This window comes from Anopheles arabiensis, chromosome X (genome assembly GCF_016920715.1).
Source record: "Anopheles arabiensis isolate DONGOLA chromosome X, AaraD3, whole genome shotgun sequence".
Classification (NCBI taxonomy): Eukaryota; Metazoa; Arthropoda; class Insecta; order Diptera; family Culicidae; genus Anopheles; species Anopheles arabiensis.
Window position 1 is genome coordinate 20,579,764 of NC_053519.1, and position 20,376 is coordinate 20,600,139.

A 20,376-nucleotide genomic window follows, 5' to 3' on the forward strand; every position below is an offset into this window, starting at 1 on the left:
ATCTTTTGAAATCAGTCAAAAACTTTCGCGGGCCGGATTGAAAGTTGCAGTGGGCCGCATTTGGCCCGCGGGCCGGACTTTGCCGACCGCTGCTCTAGGCGTGTTTGAGCGACGCATCCTCCGGACCATCTTTGGCGGTGTGTTCGAGCATGAAGCGTGGAGGAGAAGGATGAGCTACGAGCTTACTGAGCTGTACGGCGAACTGAGCATCCGGTGGCAAAGGCTGGCAGGATACAACGGCTGGGGCATGTCATGAGGATGCCGGACTCATTCCCCACCATGAAGGTGCTCGACAGCGATCCCTAGTTCGGCATAAGGCGCAGGGGCGCAAAGCGAACTCGATGAGTGGACCAGGTGAAGCAAGACCTAACGGAGATCGGGTGTCTGCATGGATGGGAGGCTGCAGCCAGGGACCGAGCATCCTTTAGAATAATTGTTGACTGGGCCATGTCACATCGATGTGCTCTATTGTGAGCAGGCCAATAAGAGAGAGAGAAAGAGTATTTGCCTAAACTAAACTGAAAATTTTGTTTTACCTAAACATTCGAAACAGATTTGTTGTATAAGTTGCTCAAAAATTGATTGAACATTCCATTCAAACGAAAATACCCGAAATATACTCGGGTTAAAACAAAAAACCTAAAAATTCTATCGCAAACCCTGTAATAAAGTGGAGAGTTTTTGTTCCACGGATAATCTACGGTTATGTTTTGGAGCAATGAATGGGGCTATTGTTGGGAGAATTTCCTCGTATAGGCTTACGCAAGTCCAAATTTGTGCATAAATGTATAAATTTCGGCAATTCGGCCAATTCAATTCGGCCCAGGAACTGAAAAGTGTGGAGACCCCTGCTCTACACCACGCTCGCTTGCTGTCATGCGTGAACGCTCGAGTATATTCCCTCCATGTTATGTTTTCGCAGCTCAACTAGCATAGTAAGAATGTATGTGTTTATGTGCAGCGAATTTTTTTTCTGTATCCATCTCCTCCACCCCCACACACTCACATACACTCGTCGCGCACTCTTTAAATTTTCCCGCGCAGGCTACGTACAACACAATACAAAAGGTCGTTTTAACCGCACGCTCTGATCAAAGTCGCGAGAATTCAAAGACGGGGGGGGGGGGCGTGAACAACGTAAGCATGAGTCGTTGCGTGTGTGTGTTCACTCGAGAACTCATTTTTTTATCTTTCCTGGAACCCATATGTTTTACATTTTTCTGACTCTAAGCAACCAAAGTAGCACGGGAAGTAGAAGCTACTTCACGAGCTACTCTTTTCGCTACTTTTCCGCCTTTTGAATCGCTTGGGTTTATATTTCTTGCACATAGTTTTATCCCAGCATTTTATAGGGGTTTCTTGGATTTTATCGACATGTTTAGGGAGTTGTAATTTGGTCTAGACTAGACTCTTTAAGCCAGATTTAGAATTGTTCGGAAGTAGGCGTTGACATGTTCGGCTATACTGTAGAGCTATCATCCTACCCTTTGGTAATCTTTCGTACCCCTTGGACTGCAGCTTGGATAAATCTTCAGTAGTAAACAAACAGGCTTCGAAAAAATATGCTAGTTTTATTTTAACTAATTTATGTATTAAAATGCTTGGGAAATGATAATTTGATACTTAAAAAAAAATAAGAATGAAAAACTAAACACTGTGGCACAGGGTGTAAACTAAACAAATGACAACACTACAGAATCGCCATACCCCTCAACGCCTACTTCCGAACAATTCTATATAATTTGCAAAAAAAAGCTCAATTTTGCAAACAGAGATACTTGTCTCACGCGACATGTCTGGTTCATCCAAAATAAACGAATTATCCTATTTTTTTAACGAGCCAGACTCATTCAAAATTGATAAAAATAAATTTGTACTCATTTAAAAAACGTTTCATGTTTGTGTACAATAAAAATGTTGGTAAGCTGGCTCAAATGAGCTGCTTTAATCCACGCGGAGTGAAATTTGCGCTACTTTTTTGTCGCACGAGACGTTGTCGCTCTATGTCGGTTGTCGGAAACGGTAACTCGCTGAATATGTCTATACAATCCTTGAAAAGCTTATATCTTCACTGCCTACTATGCACTGGCGTGATATATTGGTTGTCAATTCTCTCACATATATGTATCAGCAACAGTATCAGTGTATATAGAAGCGCTGTAAGTCATTCAACTCTTGCATACTCATCAATTTTCAAGGAGTGCTAGGCATATAATTAAAATTCTATTTTGTGTCTACAGTTACAGAAAAAGAAATTCGACAATGGCATAAAGGATTTTTAAAGGACTGCCCCAATGGTTTATTAACAGAACAGGTGAGTAATTTAATTATTGAAATAATGGGTGGGATCGCCAATGGAAGTCGTGAAAATAAACGACGGTTAAAAAAGACGACATCTGCTCGATTGCAGTGTTTCATTGTCAAATTAACAATTGTAGTAGACTAAGATTTTTTTATTTTCCAATTAAATTGAGGTTTGTCTAGTATGCATTTGTGTATTTTTGAATGTGTATTCATGGGTTATCTTATTCCAAACAAAAAAACATGTCCGTCATGGGTTCAAGCCCCGAATGGACCATGCCTCCATACGTAGTCCTTTCCCCATACGGACTATCCTGCAATGGTTGAAAAATATGTCGCTGAAAGAAAAGCCCACTGGTGGTAGAGGCAGTATTTGACCAGCGACAATTATTTTGCCAAAGAAGAAGAGGAAGGAGAAGAATAAACGATTATTGAATGAAATTTTGTACAAAACTGTAACCGTTACGCAGCCAATTGCCAACTTTCTTCATCCGGCATTACAACTACTGCGCGGTCTTGGCCTGTTGCAAGAGTGTCCAAAACTATACCACCAGACACCATTGTGACCCATCATCTTAAACCTACCCGCTGCGCAAAGCGATCGAAAACTTCTCAACCTCCCGCTCAATGTAGCTAGAGAGCAAGAACCAATTTTCCAGCGATGTGAAAGGATGGGGAAGAGCGGAAGGAGGGGAGAAAGAGAACGTGAGTGTGAACTATTTTTCGGCCATTATCATTTTTGCGAGAACACGGTCGCTTTTTTGTCAGAAAGAGATAAACACATACAGCCCGTAGCGGCCATCAGGAGCCCTGCGAGTTGTGTAGTGCATATATTTGGTACATTTGGTTTGGTGTGAACCGGATTGTGAAAGGAATCACTACGTGCAGTGAAAATTTGTGTACGGACACTAGGTGGCCTTAATTTTGGGAAAATGGCACTCTGTGCCCGTTGGTGTGAATCTTATTCGTTAAGACTTATTCGTTGGACTTATTCGTTTGCTATCCGTTGTGTTGCGCTAATCACAACGTGGGTTGCCCCGCTATCACGGGCAAATCAGACATTAGTGTGCTGTGATTCTTAATTTGTTTTTTTTCGTGTTGGTAAAAACATTTCCTGCGTAGAATACGCAGTTCGTAAAAAAGTGACGCTGACCGTTGGAACCCTTGGGAAAACCGCCATCCTTATTAGCAACCATTAGCGCATTAAGCTCGCGCCAATCGTGATCGTCGTTGCGCACAACTTTCATGCAAGCTGTAGAAAGTCAGTGAACTTTCGCGCCAAATTTTTAAAATAAAAATGGAGAAGAAGTTGAAATCGGTTCAACTGAAAAGGCATCAAGCGGTCGAATTGGTGAAGAGTATCGAACAGTTTACACATATATAAACAATAACCGAACATAATAAAGCTGCTGTCCTCCTTGAAGGGCGAGGTTGGTTTGCTCTTAGAGCACACCACGTTGACAGCAGATAATTACGAGGTGACGTGGGCTGTCTTGCTGAAGCGGTTCGACAATCCGCGTACGCTGATCCGGGAGTACTACCGGAAGATTCATCACCTGCCGGCAGTGAGCTGTAACAACGTGGACGAATTGGCGCTGCTCTGCTCGTCGATGAATTCACGCGGCATGTGAACGGTCTAAAGAAGCTAGACAAACCGGTGGACACCTGGGACACGCCGCTCGCTAACATGCTTCTGATGAAGCTGGATTCGTCGACCATTCTAGCATGGGAGAACCACTCAGCGCAACATAAAAAGATAAGTACAAGGATTAGTAGACTTTTAACAAGATCGTGTACGAATACTAAAATCATCGCGCGTGTTTTCTAATTACGGTGACGGTAGTTTGAGAATGGTGGCCGGCAACAAAAGGGTATCCGACCATAGACCGAGAATTGTAGGCAATGCTGCAAATGAAAGGAAAGTTTCGCCGAATGTTTCAACTCAACAGTGTGTTTTGGGTTGTACAGAGCTTCATAGTCTGCGCAATTATCCTGCATTCTTGCGAAAGGACGTACAGCAACGCCGAGAAGTAGCCACCCGTGAGCGAATGTGTTGGAACTGTCTCAATCGCAGTCATCATGTGAGGGATTGTCGTTCCGCGTTTAAATGCACTACGTGCAACGCACGCCATCACTCCTTGCTGCACGTAACGCCAATTGTCACAATGGCTGCGCAGTCGGATGATGAAGTGGTTCTGTTGGAAACAGTCCAACTACAACTGGTCGATGATCACGGCAATACACATACAGCACGAGCACTATTAGATTCCGGATCGATGTACAACTTTATCTCCGAATCTATGGCCCATCGACTGTTGACACCGCTTTCCAAAATAAGCATTGCTGATCGAGTATCGGGCAAATCAAACAGCACGTGAAGTGTTCCATCACAGCGACCGTCTGATCGCTAGGAGAAGACTTCCATTCGTCAATGGAATTTTTAGTGGTCAAGACTCCGTCAGCTGAAATTCCAACCATTCCTTTAAATATTGCTAAATGGAACATCCCAAACGTACAGATGGCAAACTCGTCTTTCCACGTTCAGGGAAAGGTCGATGTTGTAATCGGTGAAAACACGTTCTGGGAGATACACACTGGAAGGAAACAGTCATTGGGCAACGGAAGGCCATGGCTGATAGAAACTGCGTTTGGATGGACGGTCTCGGGGAATACTTCCCAGCTTGCTGGCCCCAATCTACGATTGTGTCACACGGCTCCAACAAAGGAGCCATCGAACGCTTGCCAGTGGTTTTGGGAGGCTGAAAGCATTATGGAGGGTCCTGCTTTGTCAGTGGAGGAGGACATGTGTGAAAAACATTACGCAACTATCACGAGTCGTAATGCACAAGGTCGCTATATTATGTCCTTGCCGCGAAGCCCAAAACCAGAAAGAACGCTGGGTTTGTCAAGAGAGATAGCAGATCGTCGTCTACTGGGTGTAGAACGTCGACTGAAGGCCAACCCTGAAATGGAAAGGGAATACATTAAATTTATGAGAGAGTATGAGTCGTTGGGACACATGGTCAAACTCACGGAACCCGTTGATGACAACAAACCACATTGCTACATTCCTCAGCACGCGGTAGTCAAAGAGACCAGTACAACAACCAAGGTGCGTGTTGTTTTTGATGCATCCTGCCCCCATCTGGTTACTCGCTAAACGACACTCTGCTGATTGGTCCAACAGTGCAGTATGATCTGCTTACAATCATCCTACGCTTTCGAAAACACGCTGTCGCAATAGTGGCAGACGTAGAGATCGGCATCGGAAATGTATCGGCAGATTCTTCATTGTGAAAACGATGGAAATCTATTGCGCATACGTTACCGTGAATGTCCCTCCGATCCCATTTCCACGTATGAGTTGCAAACGGTGACCTACGGTACCGCAACAGCACCATTTCTTGCCACTCGGACGCTACAACAAATTGCGCACGATCACAAACAACAATACTGTTGCTTTAGAATTCACTAAACAAGCTTTAGAATTCACTAAACAATTAATTTTATTCCGGGTTTTTGTAACGGCGACTTCACAAGCGAATAATGGTTTTCGGGTGTAGGCGCGGTTTAAAAATAGTCCGGTCTCTCAGCTGATCGTTTGCGTACTGCTCTTTGAATGCGTACCGAGATAGCATGACCCTTGGTGACCCCTGTTCTCGACCGTGACCTAGTTTCTAATTTCTCGTATTCTCTCTCTTTCTCTCTCTCTCTCTCTCTCTCTCTCTCTCTCTCTATCGGACGTAACTTCATTTCCCTCTCGCCTTGTTTCTATCTCCCCCTGTTTATCTTCTGTTGTCGGTGTTATCCTCCTGTCTAACGCCACCTGGTGCTCGGTTCGATAACCAGCCCGGATTATCGCGAATGGTCAAGTGGCAACCGATCTTTAAAAACAAACATTTTATGTGCTGACAAACCGCATGGCAAACGTGCCAACAAATACTTTTTGGCAGACGACCCAGTGCTACATGATTTTTAAGTGAATGATTTGTTAACTGGAGCAGACGATGTAGTAGAGGCCATTGGAATGTGAACGCAAATTTCCCAAATGCTCGAATCGGCAGGTTTCCCCTTGAAGAAGTGGGCATCTAACGTTTCCGAAGCGCTTGAAGGAGTTCCGAGCGACGATCTAGCGATCAAACCACTTCTAGACTGGCAAGAAGATCAAGCGATTTCAACAATGGGCTTGGTTTGGGAACCGTCTAACTTCATGCTACGATTCAGAGACGACCCTCCAACACCAGCTCAAGCTTACGCGAAGTTTGGTCCTGTCTTACACGGCCAGAATCTTCGATCCCCTGGGACTACTAGGGCCAACAGTAATGCTTGCCAAAATGTTTCTGCAACGATTATGGGGGTTGAAGCAAGGCGGTAAAACGCTTGATTGGGATCGAGCACTACCAATTGACCTAGAAGAGGAATGGAGAAAGCTGCACAATACACTGTACTCGCTACGCGAATTAAGAGTGTCTCGGTTTGTTTCACAATCCGGCACAGAATACCTGCAGCTACACATATTCGCCGATGATTCACAAAAAGTTTATGGAGCATGCTGCTATGTACGAGCAGTATCCGCAAGAGGCATCCAGCACAGATTATTAGCTGCCAAGTCTAAGGTGGTAGCGCTAGCAAACACAAACACAATCGCCCCGTTGGAGTTTTGTGCAGCACGGCTAGCAGTACACCTTTTTCAGAAGGTGGTTTCTGCACTCCAGGTGACAGCTACATCTATCTGTTGGACAGATTCGATGACAGTAATTCACTGGCTGAACTCATCACCGCGTCGCTGGAAACCATTTGTGGCTAACAGGGTGGCACAAATACAGGAAGAAACGTGTATCTCCAGTTGGCGTCATGTTCCTGGAGTCGATAACCCGATGGATGACATCTCGCGCGGGCTGAGTCCGGAAGAATTGCTGCAGTGTAAACGTTGGTGGCATGGACCGAGTTGATAATCCTACGGACAAAAGAAGTGGCACCGTGATCAACCGGCGATCAAGGAAAGCGAGGCTGACATCGAAGAGCGACTGGCAGTCTCATATATTGTCACTACATCTACGATGTGTGATTTCAGCAACATGCTGTTCGCCAGATACTCTAGGTATGGTAAGTTAAGGAGAGTCGTGACTTTTTGCTTGCGGTTTATAGCAACGCGTAGAGCGAGTAAGGCGTCATCGTGCAAGCGCGTTAAGACAAAGGCGGACATCAAGACATTGCTGCACTCCATACCACCGATTACAGCAGAGGAACTACAGCAAGCTGAGCTGCGTTTGTGCCAGCCAGCACAACAGGAGTCGTTCGCGGAAGAGCTGGTCGATCTACAACGAGGGAACCAGGTTAGTGCGAGATCTGAGCTGAAGTGGTTGTCCCCATAAATCGACGCACAGGGTGTGTTGCGTGTCGGTGGCCGGCTAGGTAATGCCAACATCCCGGAGGCAACGAAGCATCCGACAGTCCTTGCAGCATCACATCGTCTGTCCGTGCTATTGGCAAAAAGGGTCCATCAGCAGGAGATGCACGCCGGACCACAAGCAATGCTAACCATACTGCGGCAGAAGTTTTGGTTGATTGGAGGCCGAAATATGGTTAAGCGAGTGTATCGCCAGTGCCACACTTGCTTTAGAAACAAGCCAACGTTGGTTAAACAGGCTGTAGCGGATTTGCCTGAATCACGGGTAACATGAACGAGACCGTTTGCGGTGAGTGGGGTTGATTATTCCGGTCCGTTCTTGTTGAAGTCGACCATCCGCAATCGCAATCCCACCAAGATGCATATCGCAATATTTGTTTGCTTCGCGACCAGGGCAGTTCATATCGAATGGGTGAGTGACCTCATATCGACTGCATTTTTGGCAGCGTTACGTCGTTTTGTCGCGCGGAGAGGGAAGGTTGCTGAAATGCATTCAGAAAATGCAACAACGTTCAAGGGGCAGTGCATGAATTGCATCGCATTTATAGGATGCTGAAAATCGATGAGGCTGATAGGAGAGGGATTTTTGATTGGTGCGCCGAAAATGAGATGGTGTGGAAATTCATCCCTCCGCGTGCACCTCATTTCGGAGGGCTTTGGAAAGCGGCGGTAAAATCGGCCTAAAAACAATAGGATTTAGTATCATCACACAGGAGCATATGCTTACCCTTTTACCTCAAGTAAAGCAATGTCTAAATTCTCGCCCGTTGATACCGTTATACGACGAACCAACTGATTTGGAAGCATTAACCCCGGCTCATTTTCCGATAGGTTGTAGTATGCAGGCAGTACCGGAGGTTGATTAATGTAAGCTTTCTTCCAAACGTTTAAAAGAGTACCAATTAGTACAGAAGCATTTACAAGGAATTTGGTCCCTGTGGTACAGTATCGGACAAAAAGATAGGGCTTTTTTTTTTCAACGCACAATGCCCCCGTTGGTACAGGTTTTTGTGTGGTTTGTATTTGTTTGTGTGTGTGTGTGTGTGTGTGTGTGTGTGTGTGTGTTTGTGTGTGTTTGTGTGTGTATGTGTGTGTGTGTGTGTGTGTGTGTGTGTGTGTGTGTGTGTGTGTGTGTGTGTGTGTGTGTGTGTATGTATGTGTGTGTGTGTGTGTGTGTGTGTGTGTGTGTGTAGTAGTAGTAGTAGTAGTAGTTGTGGTAGTACTAAGAGAGTGTGCTTTTTAATGTATATTTGCAAGTGCGCGGGTTTGTGTCTGAAAAACGTAGCTTGCCATGATGTCATATTGCGTTGAAAGTATTCTGATCATGTGTGTTATCATGTGAAACATCGTGCGTTTACACTTGGATAAAAGCTTAAGTTTGCATCGACAGCAGCGCTTGTTCCTCGGACGACAACGCAGGTGTGCTGTTTCATGAATGTGAATGCGACACCGGTGCGAAATGGCCACGCGCTCAATAGCAATCAACTCGGCATTCCCTCACAGGTGTTTTTTCAGTGCACGCCATTGAAAGGCCTTCGTGCATCTCTGCGTTGAACCTTGTGTGCGCATGGAAAACTTGGTGCGTGCATTGAGCTGGTGCGCAGTTGTTCTTTTCAATGGGCGTTTTGTTTCATGAGCGCGGCAGTATTCTGTTCTCGATTTTGAAGGGAAGACGCTTACTCGCGTACTCGTTGATAGTTTTATCCATGCGATGTTTTCGCTGCTCGACAACGATGTAATTCATCGCGTATAGAAGTAGAACGCAGGCAGAGCACGGGATCAGCCGTGTCCAAGTTTTTAACCACCCCTTTCTTGACGGTCCAAGCAAGCAATGTTAGTAACCATGGGTCGAGGTAAACATTGTACCGATTATCAGCGCCATATGATAAAGCGAATGGCGGCTGCTGACATTAAGCGCAAAACGATCGAGTTCATAATGGAACGATCGCGCACTTTTGTGGCAAACGCGCTTCGGACAACCGAAACGTGCTTAGACAACCGAAACGTGCTTAGACAACCGAAACGCGATTGGACAACCGAAACGCGCAAGTCAACCGGACGTCTTCAGAAGACCACAGACCACAGAAGACCGTAAAATTGTTATTATATCGAAAAAACACTGATCGCGAGGGCAGTGGTCCCACACACAGCAAAAAACTATCCGAAACGACCTGCACACACACACACACACACACACACACACACACACACACACACACACACACACACACACACACACACACACACACACACACACACACACACACACACACACACACACACACACACACACACACACACACACACACACACACACACACACACACACACACACACACACACACACACACACACACACACACACACACACACACACACACACACACACACACACACACACACACACACACACACACACACACACACACACACACACACACACACAAACACATACAAATCACACATAAACCTGGCCCAACGGGTGCATGGTGCGTTGAAAACACCAGGGTTCTATCTTTCTGTCCGATACTGTAGATCAGGGGTCTCCAAACTAAGGCCCGCGGGCCGCATGCGGCCCTCAAGCGCCTTTAATGCGGCCCGCGAGGGCTGGGTTAAGGTTAAATTAAATAGCTTTCTTTTCTAACAGATTTTTTTTTTACTTCTGAAAGATGAACATCAAGATTCAATAAAAGAAAGCTGCAGAAATTTGAGATATTTCAGTAGTATTTTCTTATTAAAACGAGATTTGAACTTCTACTCATTCTAAAGGTAGCGTCAAAATGGCCCTCAACAAGGTTGATTGTGAAGCAATGCGGCCCGCGAACTGAAAAGTTTGGAGACCCCTGCTGTAGATGGTAAAAGTCCCATCCAGGGGGGAGGGGGGGGGTAGATTCGATACGAAGTCGAACATCCACAATGACGGGGCCCCACAAAAACAAAAACTGGGCTGTTTTGCTCTATCTTCTATACCGCACCTGCTTGCAGTCATTCGCGAGCGTTAAAATATACTCTCCCGATTTCATGTTCTCGCGAATTGCCTGCTGCTGTGCCTGCGAGTGGACCACCGATGCGAAATGAAAACATTGTGTATATTTCCGTACAGTATCTCATTGCGGCGGAACCTTACAAATGTTATTGCGCGGTCGAATCAGGAATCGCGCATCGGATCGATGGAAGAAGGGAGTACGAACGAGAGGAGAGAAGAGGAAGCACAGAGAAAAACGCTGCACATTTACTCATACATTCTTACAGCAGCAGGCAATTCGCGATGACATGAAAGTGGGAGAGTATATTTTAACGCTCGCGAATGACTGCAAGCAGGTGCAGTATAGAAGATAGAGCAAGACAGCCTAGTTTTTGTTCAACGAGGACTTTCAACTTCGTTCAACTTCGTTTGTGGAACGAGGAAGGGGATCGTACAGAACGCGACACCAAAATGAATACACATTCGTCGCGTATCGGTTACGTCAACCCGTTCACACTTACGCTAAGTTCGAAAAGAAGCACTTGCTTACGTCGGCGGAATCGCGGACTGGATCGACCTTGCGCGTCGAGTTGATGACCGAGGCGGAATCGGACACCGTGGGAGAAGTTGGGTGGAACTAGTGCAAACGTGCACTTTACTTCGATGAGGGTAATGCTGATCAGTCAACTGACTGAACAGCTGCTAACCAAAAGTGATTATCAAATTGGGCAGAGCCTTCGGCGGAATCTGCAAATTGGTGAGGTGCACCAGAACACGAGTGATCTACGTGTCTATGGAAGGTGAACTGACTTCGCCATCAATTCGAGCTTTATTTATAAGAGAGATGGTGTGAAAGTTGTGACACATTTGGCAACCAGATGTTTGTCAAATGTGAGATTTCATTTGGTTTTCCGGGTTTGGGTTTTTACAGGTGTTTCTTAAATTATACCTAGCGTGTCTGTGTTTTATCAACTATCCGTGCATTGTGGATGTAGCGAACGTTTTCCTGTTTATGCCTGGGTTTTTACGGAAGTTTAATTGCTTATCTGTGGAGCGTTTTCCTTATTTATGTTTTGGGGTAAAACACGAGAACGTTTACGCTTCTGGTGTTTAACGTTTCTTTACCTGGCTGCTGGCTATGCGCTTACGCTTCTGGTGGTTAACGTCTTTTTAACTGTCTTTTGGTAATGCTAAGTTAGATTTGACCTTCTGTTAGCAGTTAATCTGCTACAGTGTGTCGAGACCCGAAAACTAGAGACAGATTTTTGCACATGAAAAAAAAATATATTGCCTCTATACACTGTGCTACATGATGCTTAGAAGGTCGCTGAAGCATCAAACATGTTCAAATTAAAAAAAAATATTACATTAGTGTTAGACGTCAGCTCATCTCAAAGAACCTGTCGCGACGGACGAAGCTGGGACTATATAGTACCTATATAGTTCCGGTACTCACATACGCCTCTGAGACATGGGCACTGTCCAAATCTGACGAAACCCTCTTTGCCGCGTTCGAGAGGAAGATGCTCAGAAGGATACTTGGTCCCGTATGTGTGGAAGGACAATGGAGGAGCCGCTATAATGAAGAGATATACGAACTCGGCGAACTCACTGTCGTACAGCGTATCAAGCTCGCTTGGCTCTGGTGTGCTTCCCACGTTATACGCATGGAAATAGATTACCCAGCCCGTAAAGTCTTTCGTTAATCGTTGTTGAGGTTTTTGTGTTGCTTTTGTTTGATCGGATCAGTTATTTTAGTTGTTATTCATAAAATTGATAAGGTTCTCATGGACATTTTAAAAATATATATTTTTTTTGTTAATATATTTATTTGTATTTAAAATTAATTTTTACTTGCGAATAAATATTTTTGATTATTCTTTTAATATACAAAAAATTATATTTGTTGATTATTCTTATAAAACTCTTAAAAACTTATAAAAGAGTTATAAACAAACTTTCTAAAAATTGAGAAAAAATCGATAAAACCTTTCTAGAACATGTTATTTTTATTTTTGAACGGTTTTGAACACTTTGACCGCCGACCTGATGTCACAGTTTTTCGAGTGAGTGCGTCGCGCTTGGCAAGAGAGCGATGAGAGCGACAAGTTCTTCCGAAGGAAACATTTACCCAAACGACTAGTGTTGGGTCAAGAGCGAAAGAGGTACCTCAATCGCTCCGCTCTTCTTATTGTGCGCGCTCCCGCACTGCCCACAGGAAAAACAGGTAGCTCCGCACGGAGCGCTGCACACAGGAGCGATTGTGCGATGCGCTCCCAGGAGTGAAATTTCGCACTTTACTGAGCGCTGCACGCAGGAGCGATTGTGTGATGCGCTCCCGCTGCACGGAGCGATTGTGCAATGCGCTCCCAGATGCGATTGTGCGATGCGCTCCTAGGAGCGAAATTTCGCACTTTACTGAGCGCTGCACGCAGGAGCCATTGTGCGATACGCTCCCAGGAGCGAAGTTTCGGACATCACGGAGCGCTGCACGCAGAAGCTAGAAGATGTGCGCTTGAAAGCTTCGCATAGAAAATGATGGCTTGCATAAATCCAGGCTTTAACTTGCGGAATGTGAGCGGAATGTGCCAATTATTTTTACTCACCTGTTTGAAAGAAAATATTTTCTTATGATTTATGCAAGCTAGTGTTGGGTAAAGTAGCACAATTCAGTGTGCTGTGCGTACACGCACGCACATCTCAGAGTGCAGTTCACATTTCGCACTGTGCGCGCTCTCCGCACTGCGCGCGCACTCCGCACTGTGCGCGCCCTTCGCACTTTTCGCACAGTGCGAGCACAATCCGCACGGTGCGCGCACTTTTCGCACAGGGCGTGCGCACTCCGCACTTTACGCACACTTCGCACAGTGCGCGCACTTTTCGCACACTCCGTACAGTGCGCGCACTTTTCGTACACTCCGCACAATGCGAGCACACTCTACACTTGCTCAAACCAGGTTGTAAAATACGGGGTATGTCGAACGTACACAAATCAACCAATGAGAGAGAGGGAGAGAGAGAGAGAGAGAGAGAGAGAGAGAGGCTGCACTTCATTCCTCGCTCTTCTTTTCCACTCTTTTACGCATGGCGAAAGCGCAGAACGCTGAAACACACGCACACAGCTGAAATCAATACAATTTATTCATCGTTGTCCCAAGGCATTGGGTAGAGCGAGAAACATAATTCTTTGCCAGTGTGGATGGCAGCACACCGAAACTGCACGAGCACACCGAAACTGTGCGGAGACATTTTCTGCGAGAATCGAATGCACAGAACGCTGTGTTTCACTACCATCGAAAACCCGTTACACTACCACAAGCATACATCACTTCCAGACAAAAATTTAAAGGCCCCGAAACACAATATCAACACAGCGGTCCGTAGCTGGAGAAATTATCAGGAAAAATCGGCTGTCACCAAGCAAGCGTCTCTTTTAAACAAACATGAACTGTGAAGGTCGTAGGTAAACGACACTCCAGTGGGTTGAGGTTTCTCTTGAATTTGGCTGAGATGAAACGTGTCTGTGTTGTACTCGGAGCCACTGCTTTGTGATTGTGCAATAAAACAGACAGCTGGTTTCACGCGAAAACTGCTATTCGCGTCGCAGGCTTGCGATAGCAGGGCATGTTTTAATGCAAAAAATATACAGGGTTTCGAATCATATAAGGGAATAGTTCAATCACTTAGGGGAATGTTGCAAATCGGCAGGGGAATATTGCATGCAAGCTGTGGATGTTTGCAATCACTTAGGGGAATTTTGCAATCGATTAGGAGAATGTTGCAAGCGTACTGTGGAGCTGTCATCAGACTGAGGGAGCCGGTGTAATAAGCTACGAATTGATACCGACGATGTTTTTTTTAAAAACATCGTTTGGAGTTGTTTTCGTGTGGGATTCTGCTGTACGCATGATAAACTAAATAAATCCTGCTGCGGAGTCATAATTAAACATGATAAGTTAGTAAGATTGACGAAAAAAATTTAAGGTATTAACAGCGGCACCCACAGTCTGATGACAGCTCCACAGTACGCTTGCAACATTCCCTTAATCGATTGCAAAACTCCCTTAAGTGATTGCAAACATCCACAGCTTGCTTGCAACATTCCCCTACCGATTTGCAACATTCCCCTAAGAGGTTGAACTATTCCCTATGATGGGGGGTATGATTCGAAACCCTGTAATTTTCACTCGAAGCCCTAGTCAAATTTTGTAATTAACTAAAGAGAAGGGGACATGGGACAGGGCGAGAGGGGGGGGGGGCGATGGGCATGTGTGTGGTATGAATGTGAGCAAGCAATTTATGGACCTTTGATTCGCCCCGACTTGAACTCGTTGCACCAACGGATCGGAGTCGCTAATGCTAACTGATGCTAATGCTAAAAGGCGGTTTGTCAAAATATGCTCAGTACTACACCACATGACTTCCTACAACATGGTACGAAGTGTGCTCGCACATTACAAAGTGAAGCACTGGACGAAATTTGCGAATGCTTGCACTGTGCGAAGTGTGCTCGCACTGTGCGAAGTGTGCGTAAAGTGCGTAGTGCGCACGCACTGTGCGAAAAGTGCGCTCACCGTGCGGATTGTGCTCGAACTGTGCGAAAAGTGCGAAGTGCGCGCACTGTGCGAAGTGCGCGCACAGTTCGGAGTGCGCGCACAGTGCGGAGAGCGCGCACAGTGCGAAATGTGCACCGCACACTGAGATGTGCGTGCGTGTACGCACAGCACACTTAATTGTGCTATTTTACCCAACACTAGTTAAAACAATGAGCTAGAAGATGTGCGCTTGAAAGCGCGAACCGTGAATTGCGAACCTTCGCTCGTGCGCATCGCACAATCTGCTCCTGCTCCTTTTCCCCTTCTCCTAGAACGCATACAAATGAGGTTCTAGAGAGAAGTGGAGAAGAGGGGGAGAAGCATTCAGCTCTCTCTCTCAAAAACTAAGTCCAAAATTGTCTGCCTTTGGGTACCAGTGTGGGTACTGAGATAGGGCCCCATCTCAGGTCCATAGTTTTACCCATTCATCGCGTTTTGGACGTTTGGGTGGGTTATCGGCGTTCCGAGTGGACCACCGATGCGAAATGAAAACATTGTGTATATTTTCGTACAGTATCTCATTGTCGCGGAACCTTACAAATGTTATTGCGCGGTTGAATCAGGAATCGCGCATCGAATCGATTGAAGAAGGGAGTACGAACGAGAGGAGAGAAGAGGAAGCACAGAGAAAAACGCTGCACATTTACTCATACATTCTTACAGCAGCAGGCAATTCGCGAGAACATGAAAGCGGGAGAGTATATTTTAACGCTCGCGAATGACTGCAAGCAGGTGCGGTATAGAAGATAGAGCAAGACAGCCCAGTTTTTGTTCCAGCTAGGTCCAAAATGTTTCCTTGGGAGCTTGAACAAAAAATGGGCTGTCTTGCTCTAATCTATAATAATATTTTGCTAAAAAAATAAACTCATACATTAACTGTTTTTATCTGTCTCTTACGGATTTTCCACAAATCGCGAAAAACGACTGTCCATATAGTGGTGGTAGGCGCTGTATTAATACTAACACATACTATTCCTACGACAAAATCAGAAGCAATATCAATCGGCATCAAAGATTTAACATTTCAAAATCGGAACAGTGCATAGCCGTTCGGAGCAATCCCGAGCCGACTGAAGTCGCTACTCGGCAGTCGGAGGTGTTGAGATCGTTGAGTCAAACAGGCCTATTATTTTACTAGAATGACATTCGATTCCGACGGAAGCACTCGAGTCGACCAGGAGAAAAATTCCCGCTGCGCAAAGCGACGGAAGAAATCATGCCGTTCGGAGAATTTTATCATGCCATCTTTTTCCCTCCAACGGCAAATTTGTCAAGCAGCTCGTCGAGCTACCCGTCGATGGCTCCGCCTCATACCCCTCACCTGAGCACGCTGACGAAGCTTTGGATGTGTTGGTGCGTCAGATGGCCAATCGCTGTCAGCCGTCGTCCGTGCTTTTTCCCTCCATAGCGCTATCTCTTTCTCGCGTGTGGTCAATGCTCATGAGCTGTTGTGGCGCCTAAAAATGCCGTTAACAAACATTGCAGCGATGAAGTTGCATTTTCACTAATCAAACCAAAAAAGCGCAATGAGTTCAAACACTGCAATATAAAAATGACTAAGGAATCGCTAGTTTACGCAGGAGGGTTTGCTGTGCAACGCGCTGAACCCTAATTCGCATTAACACGTTCAGTCCGGCGCTGATTTTCATGAGCTTACCGTTCCGCCGGCATCTAGATCGCAAGCTGATTGTGGAACCGGTATACTGGAAAGTTCACTGGCAGTCCCTGGGGCCTGCCATCGTGCTGAACGTGTTAAGCAGTAAGCATAGCACTAAGATTTTGCTTTCGCCTGTTGTGGATTACATGGATATGCTAAGCATCCTGCGCATGGTTATGAGTGTGCGTGTGTATGCAAAACTGTCGCCGAATGTATGTTCTTCCGGAATGTTATGATCCATAGGTCAAAGAAAGGAAGGTGTTCATGAAAGGCGGAAAGACGAATTGAGGCCCCTGTAAATGGTAACTGATGACCGGGAGGAGGGGGTACTGGCACACAGCTGTTGGGAGATAGAGCAATATATTTAAATTGTCAGTGGAGGAAGGGAGGTGGGGTGGGCTTCGGCCATGGGACCCCTGCGATCATCGGTCACAGGCCCTAAAACTATTGCCGGCATGATGAGGGTTGGGGGGGGGCAAATGGTTCTCCAGCCACGGGGCCCCAACGACCATCTTTCCGCGTGCCCTTGTCGCTAATACTCTGTACACTTGTAAACATACGCCATACTACATACTAAAGATCTTCGGCGACCGCCTAGTCCGCCTACCGGTAGATCCGCCGCTAGTTCATGACGGTGTTTTTTTTACTGTAGAGTGCATCCTTCCCCCTGCATGCAGCGTATGAATCGGGCAGGAGGCAGTGTGGCAGTATGCAAGTTGCCCGGTGCATAGGAGCGATCCCGCGGCACCTAATTCCTCGCATCTGCATGCCCGTCGTGGGTTCTAACCGCGTAAGAGCCGGAAAACGTCGGTATGATCGCGTAGGCCATCATGACAATAATAATAAAAATAATAATAATAATAATAATAAGAAGAAGAAGAAGAACTTAGCATAACAGTTCACACCCGGGGAAGAGTTTGTCTTGACTTTGTTGCTGCCGGGTGTCCCGCGGTGGCGCGACAAATCAACGGAATGCAATCGACCAAAACAAGAACCTACCGATCCGAACTCATTCCAAGGCATTGCCGGCAATCGGCGTCATGATAACTACTCCAAACCAACAAGCCACCAGATTCTGGAAGGACAGGTGCAGCACCATACGCGCACCGTAATAAACAAATCCAGAATCCTCTTTTGTATGGAATCAATTCAAGTTTTGTTTCCACTTGCACCCGCTAGCTTAATTAGAAATAAATGTGCAATATATCACACGCACGTTTGCTTAGATCGTGTGTCTTTTTAATACCCCCAACAGCAGAGCCGATCGCAAAGATGCCAATGCCAATGGTTGTGTTGTCTCTCAGGTAGCGAGATCGAAAATGCGTGGTATTTTGTAGCCGCAGCGGAAGAAAATGTACGCATCAGAATCAAATTTTGGGGTATCCAAACGCACGCTCACATACAAACTCGCGCGCAAACTCACACACACACACACACACGCACACACACACGCACGCACACATGCATGAACGCGCGCACGTCAGCACGCACGCACGCACTCACGCACGCACGCACAGTTTTGGGGTATCCAAACGCACGCTCACATACAAACTCGCGCGCAAACTCACACACACACACACACACACGCACACACACACGCACGCACACATGCATGAACGCGCGCACGTCAGCACGCACGCACGCACTCACGCACGCACGCACGCACACACACACAAACACACACGCACGTACGCACACATGCACGTACGCGCGCACGCGAGCACGCACGTACGAAAACGCGCACGCTAGCACGCCAGCACGCACCCACGAAAGCGCGCGCGCGAGCACGCGCCTCCAAAGTCGCGCACGCGATCACGCACCCTCCACCACCACCACAGCGTCTCAAGGTCACACACAAATTAATAAATGCTAACACCCACCAATAACAACAATACATAACCGCAATGCACATATGAGTATCAACGCATACACCGCAACAGCCAATCAGCTGGCGGCGGAAGGCACGGGCAGAAGCACAAGTAAGGCAGGGCAGGGTGAGGGAGGCAGAAGAAGCGGACGAAAAAAGGGCGCCCCAATATTTTAAAATTTTTTTGACCGTTTTTTTTTTTGCTCCGCCGCCATAAATAGTTCGTCCATTTCGCCAACAGATGGCGCTAACCCTGCGCAGGCCTGCGCAGAAATCGCAGAAGTCCCGCGCGGGAGACCAGCCAAAATCTGCGCTGGCCAGGGTGCGTGATCGCGTGCGCGACTTTGGAGGATTTCTTTCCAATTAAGCTAGCGAACGCAAGTGGAAACAAAACTTGAACTAAATTCATACAAAAGAGGATTCTGGATTTGTTTATTACGGTGCGCGTATGGTGCTGCACCTGTCCGACTAGAATCTGGTGGCTTGTTGGTTTGTAGTAATTATCATGACGCCGATTGCCGGCAATGCCTTGGAATGAGTTCGGATCGGTAGGTTCTTGTTTTGGTCGATTGCATTCCGTTGATTTGTCGCGCCACCGCGGGACACCCGGCAGCAACAAAGTCAAGACAAACTCTTCCCCGGGTGTGAACTGTTATGCTAAGTTCTTCTTCTTCTTCTTATTATTATTATTATTATTATTATTATTATTGTCATGGTGGCCTACGCGATCATACCGACCAGTGTTGCGAACGGTGACGTTCATCGACATAAAATTGTAAACATTCATTCGATTTGAAGCTTCCCATTCCCATCTCTCTCTGTCATTTGACATTCCCGTCAAAAAATGTCATTTGACATGAAGACATTTTCAAGATACATTCATTTGACATTCGCCAACTTGTATGAATCGTGAACTGTGTCGTATTGCAAACGGCCGTATTCATGTCAAACTACAACAGAGCGTGCGGTGCAAAGGCTTTCATTTCACTAGTTTTTGCTATTTCACTAGAATCCCCATATTCAGCGATGATACACTTCATAATCCTCCGATCGTATCGATTTGTGTTGTTCAAAAAATGTCAAATGACATTCAGACTACATTGTTTACATTTCATGTCATTGCATCAGCCTTGACGGTAGCAACACGAATGAATTTCGTTTAATGACAGTCGTGTCGTGGAAGCATTGAATGTCATCAGCCAAAAATTATTTTGACCGGCTGTTTACGGTGACTGTCATGAAAAATGTCAACAGTTAACAACACTGATACCGACCTTTTCCGGCTCTTACGCGGTTAGAACCCACGACGGGCATGCAGATGCGAGGAATTAGGTGCCGCGGGATCGCTCCTATGCACCGGGCAACTTGCATACTGCCACACTGTCTCCTGCCCGATTCATACGCTGCTTGCAGGGGGAAGGATGCACTCTACAGTAAAAAAAACACCGTCATGAACCAGCGGCGGATCTACCGGTAGGCGGACTAGGCGGTCGCCGAAGATCTTTAGTATGTAGTATGACGTATGTTTACAAGTGGACAGAGTATTAGCGACAAGGGCACGCGGAAAGATGGTCGTTGGGG

The 20,376-nt window shown here is 46.2% G+C and overlaps 1 protein-coding gene across 7 annotated transcripts in view; it reads left to right on the forward strand.

The window, feature by feature from the left end:
- LOC120905832 (frequenin-1) overlaps nucleotides 1-20,376 on the forward strand; it is a 69,384-nt gene that overhangs the window by 34,149 nt on the left and 14,859 nt on the right. For all 7 annotated transcript variants that reach the window (XM_040317052.1, XM_040317047.1, XM_040317049.1 and 4 more), the window contains exon 3: nucleotides 2,241-2,314. In XM_040317052.1, the coding sequence (XP_040172986.1) occupies nucleotides 2,241-2,314 (74 nt within the window). The remainder of the gene's footprint in view (nucleotides 1-2,240; nucleotides 2,315-20,376) is intronic.